Raw genomic sequence first — 12,613 nt, 5'->3', positions numbered from 1 at the left:
TCGTCCACCCTCCTCAGATTCCACAGTAGCTGGGACTACAGATGTGCACCACCAGGTCCAGCTGATTAATCTTACATGCTGTGACATTTAATTGTTAATAAAAAATTGTATATTTGTTTTGTTTGTGTTAGGTGTCATGCATATAAAAAGGAATATATATATATATATATATATTTGAGATGGAGTTTTGCTCTTGTTGCCCAGGCTGGAGTGCAATGGCGCTATCTTGGCTCACTGCAACCTCTGCCTCCCAAGTTCAAGCGATTCTCCTGTCTCAGCCTCCCAAGTAGCTGGAATTACAATCATGTGCCACCACGTCAGCTAATTTTGTGTTTTTAGTAGAGACAGGGTTTCTCCATGTTGGTCAGGCTGGTCTCGAACTCCCGACCTCAGGTGATCCACCTACCTCAGACACCCAAAGTGCTGGAATTACAGGCATTAGCCACCGCACCCGGCCAGGAATAGATTTTTAAATGATGATTTTTATTTAATTTTATTTATTTATTTATTTGAGACAGAGTGTTGTTCTGTCGCCCAGGCTGGAGTGCAGTGGCCTGATCTCGGCTCACTGCAACCTCTGCCTCCCAGGTTCAAGCAATTCTCCTGCCCCAGCCCCCCAAGTAGCTGGGATTACAGGCACCCACCATCACACCCGGCTAATTTTTTGTATTTTTACTAGAGACAAGGTTTCACTGTGTTGGCCAGGCTGGTCTCAAACTCCTGACCTCAGGTGATCTTCCCGCCTCGGCCTCCCAAAGTGCTGGGATTACAGGCGTGAACCACCATGCCCAGCCACTAAATGATGATTTTTAAAGTCAAATAATTATGCCACACCTTAATATTTAATACTTTATTTCTACATATGACATTTGGATACAGACATGCCGCATATCATATGGACTCTGTGTTACATAAACTGTAGCTGTGTTGAGGACAGTGTCCACTGCTAAAGGCAAAGTTTTAAAATGAAAAGTCCAAAAGTTAGGTAAATTCTGTTGCTTTAAGTTAGGAAGTTATTAGATCCCTGGAAGTTGATGCCTGCTTTCCCTTTCAGATTTTCTTTTCTTTTCTTTTCTTTTTTCTTTTTGAGGCAAGGTCCCACTCTGTCACCCAGGCTGGAGTACAGTGGCAAGATCATAGCTCACTGCAGCCTCAACCTCCTGGGCTCAAATGATCGTCCCACCTCAGCATCCCGAGTAGCTGGGACCACAGGCATGCGCCACCAGTCCCAAATAATTTTTTTGTAGTTTTTGTAGAAATGGGGTTTTGCCATGTTGCCCATGCTGGTCTCAAATTCCTGGGCTGAAGCAATCCTCCTGTCTTGGCCTCCTGAAGTGCTGGAATTATAGGCGTGAACCACCACATCCAGCCCAGATTATCTTTTTTTAACTTATTGACAGATAAAGATCTGGTCTGCTGTAATCAAAAAATTTTCTGTTGAGAATAAATCTGGGAGGTAGCATCTGGGAAGTAGAACCATCAAACTATAGAACCATTTTCTTTGCGGTCTCAAGGAAAAGAGTGGCTGTATTGATTCATTCTCTCCTTCCTTTTGTGCAGATGAAAGAAAAGCAATTGACAAAATGCCTGCATTTTAATGTGAGATAGCAGACTGCACATACTTCAGTTCAAAGTAGTCTAAGAATCTACAGGGTTCCCCAGACTGGAGTGCATCTCAGACACCAACTGGTGCCCTGATGCTTCACTTATTAAAGCAGAAAAAAAAAAAAAAAAAATCCTACCACAAGGTTTAATGACACAAGAGCCAAGCTGCTCAGGTTGAAAGAACAATGGGCCTCATGCCTACCCCAATTCCATGAAGCGACTGAAATGGCTCCGTGAACTTTTGCAACTCAGCTTGAAACTGCTGATTTAATCCAATTCTTCTATTTTCCACATGTAAAGTTGGTGCCCAGTGAGATAAAGTGACTTATTTCTGTTCACATTGGCCAGAAATAAATCTTAATTTCCCTTTTTAAAAAAAGATAGTACTCTCACTGCTGTGTCACACACTGTTATATTTTTTAAATGTTTGCAGATGTTAAATCAAAGCATGCACCTTAATGAATCTTTCATCTCTTGGGAAATAAACCATCACATATTGTGGAAACGCTTCCTTTGAATTTCTAAAAACATGGAACACATACTCATATTGGATATCCACAAAATGCACCAGGAATTATGCAGACACTTTATTTATTTATTTTTTTTTCAGACAGGGTCTCACTTTGTTGCCCAGGCTGGAGTGCAGTGGCATGAACATGGCTCACTGCAGCTTTGAACTCCCTAGCTCAAGTGATCCGCCTACCTCAGCCTCCTGAGTAGCTGGGACTATCAGTGTGCACCACCATGCCTGGCTAATTTTTTTTTTTTTTGGTAGAGACAGGGTCTCACTATGTTGCTCAGGCTCAGACTGTTTTATGTATGTGATCATTTAACACTTAGGAACAAGAAATTCATCCCATTGTACTGATTCAACATCTGAGATTCAGAAATTATCTGCTGTTTTGGAAGACTACAAGATGAACTAGGCAATCTCTTCAAGTTTCTGTTGTCAGGGAAATTTACTTAGATTTTCTGAAAGAGCAACTGAGCAGTTTTGCGTCATCTGCCTCTTTGAGAGATTGTTCCTATTTCAGAGGTCTTTCATTTTTCCTTTTTGTATTTCGACTAGAGTTTATCTGATCTAAATACATGTTTTCTCACAGAGGGCAGAAACTGCTTCATAAGGAGTCATTTTGTCCTTTCTTTCTTCTGATAAACCTGCCCTCTCCTCCTCTGCAAGGTTTCACAGTTTTGTGCAACGTCCACTCTCCACACTAAGTGACAATGACCGCAATTTACTGAAAGAGCAGTGTCCAAATCACTGGCTCCTTCGGAGGCTGCTTATTTCAACCATCTGGAGAAAAATGGAGGCTCGTGATGCAGAGTGAGGACCTTCAGTTGTCTAGGGCAAAGTCTCATTTGTTCATTCATTCATTCATTCACCCATGCACTCGTTGGACAAACTAGAATAGGGTACTATGCCCCAGGGGTGTGAGGAAGGATAAACTATGGAGAGGCCCATTCACAACAGCTGCACATCAGGGCAGAGCAGAAGTGCTCTAAGAGCACCAGCTCCAGGTCACCCAAGGATGACCAGGAAGGCTCCAGGCAGCTCAAGCATTCGAGCTGGGCTTGGAGGAATATCCTTGATTCTGGAGGTGGAGTTGGGAAGCAGCCATCCCAGCAAAGAACATGGCAGCAGAGAAGCTGAAGACACCAGGATGAGGAGTGGGCCAGTCGGAGTCCTTACTCCTGGATGTGCTGGGGGACAGATGGACTCCTCCAAAGAGCTGGATGCTGGGCTGAGAAGTTTTAGTCCTTAGGAGCTACTGACTGTTGTCGACAGGAGGTGACAGTGCCTACCCTGGCAGCTGCCCATGGGGAGTGATGAGCTGGGGAGGAAGATCCTCAAGACAGTGAGGACAGAATGCAATATCCCTGGTGTGTTCTAGGGGAAGGCAGTGAAGGCCAAAACTAGGGCACCGGCGGGGAGAATGGGTGCGACAGGAGACCCATGGAAGACAGGATGAAGCCAGAAGGAGAGCTGGAGAAGGACCTGAGGTGGGGGTGAAGATGGTGGGAGTGTCAAGGGGATTCTCACATTTTTATTTTTAACTTTAAACAATTTTTTAATAGAAACAAGGTCTTGCCATCTTGCCCAGGCTGGTCTCAAATTCCTGGGCTAAAGCATCCTCCTGTCTCAGTCTCTCAAAGTGCTGGGATTGCAGGCATGAGCCACCATGCCCGCCTGATCCTCACATTCTTTTTTTTTTTTTTCTGATACAGAGTCTCACTCTGTCGCCCAGGCTGGAGTGCAGTGGCATGATCTTGGCTCACTGCAACTTCTGCCTCCCAGGTTCAAGAGATTCTCCTGCCTCAGCCTCCTAGGTAGCTGGGATTACAGGTGTGCACCACCATACCTGGCTAATTTTTGTATTTTTAGTAGAGACAGGGTTTCACCATGTTAGCCAGGCTGATCTGGAACTCCTGACCTTGAGTGATCTGCCCACCTCTGCCTCCCAAAATGCTGGGATTACAGGCGTGAGCCACCGTACCTGACTGATTCTCACATTCTGAAATGACAGCTAAGCCCGGGACTCAAGCCAGGGACAGAAGCCAATAACCTGGTTTTGGTGAGAAGGTTATGCATTTGTTTCTGAACATGTTGATGATGAGACTAAGTCTTATAGTTTCTTGTGCACCTCCCTTGGTGCCTAGAAGAAAGGTTAAAACAGGACAGATTACAGAGGGACTATCTTGAGAGAGGAGTCACCTGGGCACAGAAGGCCCAGGAGCCCTTGGGAGCGACATGCAAGGGCAGCACTGGCTTGCCTCATTTGGTTCTCCCGCTCTTTCTTCTTTCCCTTGTAAAAGTAACTGAAACTTAAAGGTGAAAATGACTTAAGTAATAGAAACTATGTTAGCCCTACTTCTCTTCCCCGTTAGCCACAAATTGGTGGCGATCACCGTTTTGTGCACCGAGCCTGGGTCTCATGCCTGCAAGTCCTTGGGCTCATCTGGAGTCAGCTTCATCAGTTTGTCCACACAGAGCAGAATGAGCGTGAGGAACCAGAGGCTCCAGCCAACAGCCGCCGCGATCCAGCCGTACTCGTCCACTCCTGTGCGGCAGCACCGGGCTGCTTGTGGGCAGAAGTCCACGTCTGGTGGGAAAGGGACAGCAAGGACGACGGCATGCACCACCAGCCCTGCCCAGGCTCCTCTACTGTTAATATTAACGGAACAATCACAGCACGGTAGCTGACACTGATGAGGCCTACTACGTGCCATGCACTGTGCTGAGTGCTTTTACACGTTAGCTTATGCCTTCCTCACGAAGCGACAGGTGTGACGTTTATTCCCATTTTACATGAAGAAACTGAGGCTGTAATTTGCCCAAGGTCACAAGATGGTCACAAGAAGAACTCAAACGCCAAGTCTACAGGACTCTGAAGTCATACCCTTAACCTCTATGTATTATTCCCTAATACCCTTCCTGTTTTTTTTTTTTTTTTTCCTTTTTGAGACAGAGTCTCACTCTGTCGCCCAGGCTGGAGTGCAATGGCATGATCTCGGCTCACTGCAACCTCCGCCTTCTGGGTTCAAGCAATTCTCCTGCCTCAGCCTCCCAAGTAGCTGGGATTACAGGCACGTGCCACCACACCCAGCTAATTTTTTGTATTTTCAGTAGAGATGGGGTTTCGCCATGTTGGCCAGGCTGGTCTTGAACTCCTGGCCTCAAGTGATCCACCCGCCTCGGCCCCCAAAGTGCTGGTATTACAGGCATGAGCCACCACGCCCAGCCTACCCTTCCTTTTAAGTGCCTAAGTTAATGCATTCGGTCATTCAATGAGGGCAGGATAAAGGGAACCAGACAAAATAAAGTGAAACTTTCTTTTATGTTTTTTGAGAGGGAGTCTCACTGTGTTGCCCAGGTTGGAGTGCAGTGGTGCAATCTCGGCTCATGGCAGTTCTGCCTCCTAGGTTCAAGCAATTCACCTGTCTCAGCCTCCCTAGTAGCTGGCACTACAGGCGCATGCCACCATATCCAGCTAATTTTTTTGTATTTTTAGTAGAGACAGGGTTTCACCATATTGGTCAGGCTGGTCTCAAACTCCTGACCTTAGGTGATCCACCCGCCTCAGCTTCCCAAAATGCTGGGATTACAGGCGTGAGCCACTGCGCCCAGCTGCAAAACTTTCTATCAGCTAGACATGCATAATAGTGGTTGCTCTATGAATTACTGAGCGCCTTGTGGCTAGAAGTATGCAAGAAGAGGAAGGATGTGCATAGAAGAAGAAGAAATAGGTATGCTAAGGACACCAAAACCAAGCTCTTGCATTGGGTGGAAGTTGGACTAGATGATTTCTTATGGCCTTTCCACCTCCAAACTTCTTCAAGCATTTGAACCTAGGGCATTGTTAGCTGCTGACCTGGGATGGGTCATTAAAGCAATCTATGTCAAAGATTGTGCACCTAGATGGGGATCAGAGCCAAGAAATCCTTTTAGACCTGCTCTGCAAATAGTTCTGGGACAAACCACACTGGTGCACAGGAAGGCCAGGCAGACCCTTGGCCACTTGACACCAATCAATGGAAAGCGGCGAGGCCTTTGTTTCCCTCCCAAGCCGAGGGCCAGTTCTGGGGTTAGAGCAGTTGGCAGGAGAAGCTTACTGAGGCACTGCTCCAGGGTCCCAGGGTCTGGGTGGTGAGCGGTCAAGGTTGAGCTGTTGCTGCTGCTTGCTTCTGGAAGAAAAGATAGGAGATAGTCTCAGGCACTAGCAAAAGCCATTCCCAGGCATAGATTTTGAAAGTTTCTTGTAAATCAGTAGTGAGTATTATAAAAGTATTATAGAAGCTCCAGCATGGGCATATTGCGGCTTTCTGCAACAAAGCTAACTCCCTGTTATGGACCGAATTATGTTCCCCTCTCCCCAGTTTCATATATTGAAGTCCTAACCCACAATGTGATTGTATTTGGAGATGGGACCTTCAAAGGGGCAGTTAAGCTTAAATGAGGTCCTATGGGTGGGCCCTAATCCATATGGCGGGGTCATTATAAGACGAAGAAGAGGCCAGGGGCAGTGGTTCACACCTGTAATCCCAGCATTTTGGGAGGCCGAGGGGGGCAGATCACCTGAGGTCAGGAGTTCGAGAACAGCCTGGCCAACATGATGAAACCCCATCTCTACTAAAAATACAAAAATCAGCCGGGCATGGTGGTGCATGCCTGTAATCCCAGCTACTTGGGAGGCTGAGGCAGGAGAATTGCTTGAACCCGGGAGGCAGAGGTTGCAGTGAGCTGAGATCATGCCATTGCACTCCAGCCTGGGTGACAAGAGTGAAACTCCGTCTAAAAAAGAAGAAGAAGAGGAAGAAGAAGAAACATCAGCAACACACATGCACAGAGAAAAGTCCACGTGAGAACCCAGTGAGAAGGCGTCTATCTGCAACCCAAGGAGGGAGGCCTCAGGAGAAATCAAACCATCAACACTTTGATCTTGGACTTCCAGCCTCCAGAATGATGGCTGTCAAAAAAAATTAAACATCATACAAGCAAGCCCAGAGATTGCCAGAATACGCAGCACATAGATTGATTCGTGAGCAAAGAGTGGAAAGATAAAAAGGACTTTAGCATGAATTCTTAAAGTCCTGTTGGCTTGGGGTGTGGGATTGGGTTAGGGATCTGAGGCATCCAGGTTCCCGTCCATAACTGACAATAAGAAGAGAGATGACCTCTAAGTCCATATGGTTCAATACGGCAGCCACTAGCCACTTGTGGTTGTTTAAATTTATTAAAATTAAATTCAATTAATTGAATTTAAAATTAAATTAAAAATTAAATTAAAAAATTAAAATTAATTTTAAAAAATTAAATTAAAAGTTAAATAAAAAAAAACTCAGCTTCTTTGTTACATTAGACATATGCCAAGGGTTCCATTGCCGCGTGTGACTAGTGGCTACCATATTGGAAGCACCACTCAGACATGGGACATTTCCACCCTCAGTGCAAGTTCTATTATTAGACAGTGCTCATGCTGACCTAGGTAGATGGAAACCAAGAGATGGATTGGAAGAACCTTCCTGGAAATTATATTGCCGTTCATTCTCTTCTTTGGGAATGCAAAAAGGAAAAAAAAAAAAGTGGTAGATGTGGAAACTCTCAAGGCTCCCCTGACTGTGGGTCAGCGTGTCCTTCAAAGGAGCTTGTTGTCACACAGCAGGACGAGTTAAGAAGAAACCTGCTGTTTAGCTAAAGCCATGAAGTTGCTGCTGAGAATAATTTTATTTCACCCAACCCCCAAGCCACTCCAATGTCCTGCTTAAAGTATAGTAATTGCCTCGATGCAATCTGTTACTGTAAATTATTTACAGCTAAATGGCTTAGAGCCTGGTCTTTATTTGTTTTGGAGAAACTGATTCCTCACTATTCTAATTTTCCTTATGACTCAAACAACTTCCTTGGTCCTGACTTTCATCTCACCTCTACACCTAGAATGGAAGTTGTCCTCTTCCAAAGTGAGTGGAAAAAAACCCTAGTTGGCTGAATGCTAGGGTTAGGTTCAATCTTATGAAATTGCCATTGTTATAGGTGAAAATCGTTCAATATCAGCAATTTTCTGTGCTTCAAATGGAATAGCCCCGGTGAAAATTCCTGAGAATTTAAACATCACCCTCCTCTCTTATAAGCAGAGCCAGAAGCGAGGGAGGGACTGGCCCCACTTGGGGCTATTCCACAGGAAAAGCTGCTGGGAAGACCCAACGATTCAGTGCAGTTAAACTTGTCTTCTGAATCTGAGCTCCCATCATAAGCAAGGCACTGTCAGGGTAAGTAGAAAGAAACTCAGCACTCTTATTTGGGGAGGGGTGAAGTTGGAAAATAAAATGAATGTGCTTACCATAATTGCTGACATTCACTGTGTGTGTTCTATGGGCTATTTCTAAGTTCTTTACATGAGATTACATCAATTCCTCTTGACAAGCACTATGATTGTCCCCATGAGATAAAGGAGGAAACTTGGCATAGAGAGGTAAAGTAATTTGCTCGAAGTCACATAGCTGGTGAGTCGTGGAAGCTGGAGTTGGGTTCAGGCTCAGCGGCTCAAGGGCGCACATCTTGAACCTCAGCACCAGCACCCCTGGCAGTGGCTGCAGAAGAGAGTCTGAGGATGAGAGGGGCAGATACAGGACTTTGGGGGGCAGGGTTGGTTTTGGGAGCAGGAGTGTTGCAGGGCGTAGAGAGTGTGGTGGTGTTCTGAGGTGGCTGAGAACAAGATCAAAGCCAGGAGCATGAGATGGTAACCAAGGTCCCTCTGCCATGAGTTGCAGACCCCGGCCTGGCAGGGCAAGGCAGGGGATGTAGATCAGCCTTCCAGCCTCCACAGGAAAATGGGGAGATAACCCAGCATTTCCAGTGCCCGGGGAGGCAGGAGGGTGGGAGACAGTGAATGGCAGCCCTCCTGGCAGTCAGGTTTTGTGAAAGTCGCAGAGAAAGTACAAGGGGCAGGGAGGGTTGGAGGACTTAGGAAAGGGAAGGTCAGACACAAATGTGCACAGGGAGGATTGCAAAGCACAACACCCCAGTGGGGCTGAGAAGGAGCCTTCAGGACACAGCGGACCAAGAGATATCATTTTGGTCCCCTGATGGGTGAGACTCCAGCAAATAACTTTTTCCTTTCTTTGTGGCAAAGGCCAAGAGAGGTGGCTGCTCCTGCCTTAGCTGAGGAATTGAGTATCTGATCTCTGTCTTAGGCCAACCTAAGACCTCCTCCCCCCACTCCCGCCCCACCTCCCACCCCCTGCCTAATCCTTCAGATGAGAAAGTTCTGTTTCCTCCTTCCTTTGTGCAGGACCAACCCTGGCCAAAGAATCTTCCCCCTCCTCCTTCTTTCCCTCCCACCTCTCTTCCCTCCTTCCCTCCCCCTTCCCAGCCTGGCCGCGAAAAAAGCTCATAACGCTACCTGCCAAGCAAGCCGAGTGGAGGGAGGCAAAGGCCAGGCTGAGGATCAGGGTGGCCCGGGTGGCAGTGGGGAGGCGCTGCATGCTGGAGGCTGTGCTGAGTGCCCAGTGCAGGTGAGCCGGTGCTGCGGAGTTGTGCCGAGTGCCTGCTGCAGGTGAGCCGACTCCCGCCTGCAGGAGCTGGAAAGCAACTCTGCCAGAGGTGAACTTATGCTGGGTGTTTGGGGGAAACACGACGGGGTGGAGCAAAGGAAACTTGGCCTGTCACACCTTCTCTCACCTTTCTAGAAGGGAAGCCAAACTGTTGGCTGAGGAAGGAAGGGAGGGGCAAGCTATGCCCTTCTCCCTTGAGCGCAAATGTTGTCGTTATTGAGAAAAAAGGGGAGGACAAGAGAGATCTGTGTCATGCTGGTTCCTGGGACATGAGTTTGCTGCCTCTCCCATCTGCAGGTGTAGCATGGATGCTCAATTCCATTTGGTCCAATATTCACTGAACACCTACTATGTGCATTGATTGCACTGTGCTAAAGTTGGGAGATACCTGCTTTCAAAGTGCTTTAATTACAAACACGCATCATTCAACTCCAGAGAAGTGTTTGAGGAATGGCTTGGGAAGGATAAAGCACGGTGGGTTTCAACAGTGGAGGCCACATCTGCTGATGGGATGCTTCAAGAAGAAAATGGCATTTGAGGTTGGGCATGGGGCCTCACCCTGTAATCCCAGCACTCTGGGAGGCTGAGGCAGGTGGATCACTTGAAGTCAGGAGTTTAAGACCAGTCTGGCCAAAATGGTGAAACTCCATCTCTAATAAAAATACAAAAATTAGCCAGGTGTGGTGGTGCATGCCTGTAGTCCCAGCCACTCGGGAAGCTGAGGCAGGAAAATCGCTTGAACCCGGAAGACAGAGGTTGCAGTAAGCCGAGATCCTGCCCCTGCATTCCAGCCTGGGTGACAGAGGGAGACTCCATTTCTAAAAAAAAAAAAGAAAGAAAATGGCATTTGGCCTGGGCCTTGAAGGATGGCTAGAATTTTGACAGGGGGAGAGGGGAAGACGGCATCGTAGGTAGAGGGACAGATGAACAAAGGCCCAGAGGTAAGGAAGTGTCAGAGGTCGGCTGTACCAGCAGCACCCGGAAGTGCAGGTGAGCCAAGGCGGGTGAGATGGGGAGGCGAGAGGAGAGCTGTGGGCTAAGCTTCTGCGTGCCTGGTAGAGGAATTTGAAACAAAGTCAGGAAGCAAAGGGGAAGGTTCTGTAGAGATTTTGAGCTGAGGAGTAACTTGACTAGCGCTCTGCATTCAGTTTAAAACATTTATTGAAGACCCACCATGTATCTAAAAGGTCTCATCCTTGGCATTGGAGACTGAGATGACCGAGACACGCCTCCTCCCCTTGAGAGCACAGTTCAGCAGGGAACCAAACCCGGAAGAAAGAAATTTGATGCAACCTGGCAAGACTCAAATAGGGGTACCTTCCACTGTGATGGGAATAAAAAGGTGGATGCGATGAACTCTGCCTGAGAGGTATAGGGGAAAGATTCACAGGAAAGTGATATTTGGGCTGGGCGCTGAAGTTTGTATGTGCACATTAGAGTTGATGGGCTTTTCAAGTCAAAGGAATAGCACCTATAAAGGCGAGGGAATCGTCTGTGTGCACACAGCCTGCCATGTGTGGAAGTGTTCCTGCACATGTATGGGCCTGGTAAGGGTGAGGGGTGGACTCCAGCTCTGTGGAAAGACAGGGAAGGCGTGAGTAAGCCCCAAGGAAGGATTTCCTGGTGGAATGTAACAGCCCAGGGGAGGCACTTTTTTCTAATTTGCTCAAAGATATAAAATAGTGGTGGCCTATGTTCCTGGATTTGGTGATGGGGCCAATGTGCCCTAGGAAGGATGATTTGCAGTCAGTGCACAGAAGTCCAGTTTAGGCATTACCACTAGTTGAACATTAAACAGTTGCATGCCAGGCCAGGCTCTTGGTGTGGGGACCTGGGGATGAGAAAGACCACACAGCCCTTGTGCTCAAGGAACTCAAGGTCCCCATGAGAGGACACTGCTTAGTAGAACAAATGCTGTCCTCAATGTTTTCCTCACAAGTAAACCCTGCAGTGAGCTTCACAGGGCAGGACTGATTTATCCAATGGATACTAGGGATAACAGCAGTGCATGGAATCCCCAAGATTTTCAAGGATCTCCAAAATGTGTGAGACCTGAGAAAATATTCTCAGATCCAAAATTTGAACAACAGACCAGGCATATCGGCACATGCCTGTCATCCCAACACTTTGGGAGGCCAAGGTGGGAAGATCACTTGAGCCAGGGAGTTCAAGACCAGCCTGCACAACATAGTAAGAGCCTGCCTCTGCAAAAATAAAAACCCACAAAAAATTACTTGGGTATGGTAGTGTGCACCTGTAGTCTCAGCTACTCAGGAGGCTGAGATGGCAGGATCACTTGAGCCCAGCAGGTCGAGGCTGCAGTGAGCTGAGATGGCACCACTGCACTCCAGCCTGGGTGACACAGTGAGACCCTGTCCCCAAACAAACAAAAATTTGAACAACCAAAAACTGGGCAAAATAAATAATTGTTTCAAAAGCAAAGTTACACAGTTCACTTGAAATGTTTAAACGGAAACGATTTAACGTGGGACGCTGGGTGCATTTTAATGTGTTTGACGTGAGCAGAGCCTGTCCCTCCTATGGAATCGGAACCTGAGGTATACAAATATGTAAGATGGCCTGCCTGGGGTTATTGTAGTGGTGGATTGAACAGCATCTGCAGCCTAAGCTGAGACCATCCTATCAAGTCTTATCAGGGAAAGCTATTCTGGCAAGCGGTGGATGTGGAGGAGGGGGATAATGTGTTGGTCCTCCCTCCCTATTTTATCATTGTTGTGTGATGTCAGACTGTTTCAGATGAGCTGTTTGTAGGACAAACATTCTCCTATCTACAGATGGAAGAACTTTGTTATTCTAAAATAGTATAGGCTGGGGCAGGCACGGTGGCTCATGCCTGTAATCCCAGCACTTTGGGAAACTGAGGCAGGCGGATCATTTGAGGTCAGGAGTTCGAGACCAGCCTGGCCAACATGGTGAAACCCCATCACTACTAAAAAAA

The 12,613-nt window shown here is 47.1% G+C and overlaps 1 protein-coding gene across 1 annotated transcript; it reads right to left on the bottom strand.

Moving 5' to 3' along the window:
• Positions 1-835: 835 nt before the first annotated feature.
• On the bottom strand, positions 836-9,696 carry TMEM213 (transmembrane protein 213). Its single transcript, XM_055284195.1, has 3 exons — positions 9,504-9,696; positions 6,217-6,288; positions 836-4,706 (listed from the first exon to the last, which is right to left on the bottom strand). Exons 1-3 carry the CDS (start codon positions 9,583-9,585, stop codon positions 4,537-4,539), a joined length of 324 nt encoding a protein of 107 aa, XP_055140170.1. The 5' UTR covers positions 9,586-9,696; the 3' UTR covers positions 836-4,536.
• Positions 9,697-12,613: the final 2,917 nt, after the last annotated feature.

This window comes from Symphalangus syndactylus, chromosome 6 (assembly GCF_028878055.3).
Source record: "Symphalangus syndactylus isolate Jambi chromosome 6, NHGRI_mSymSyn1-v2.1_pri, whole genome shotgun sequence".
NCBI lineage: Eukaryota > Metazoa > Chordata > Mammalia > Primates > Hylobatidae > Symphalangus > Symphalangus syndactylus.
This window is presented reverse-complemented; position numbering and strand designations above follow the sequence as displayed.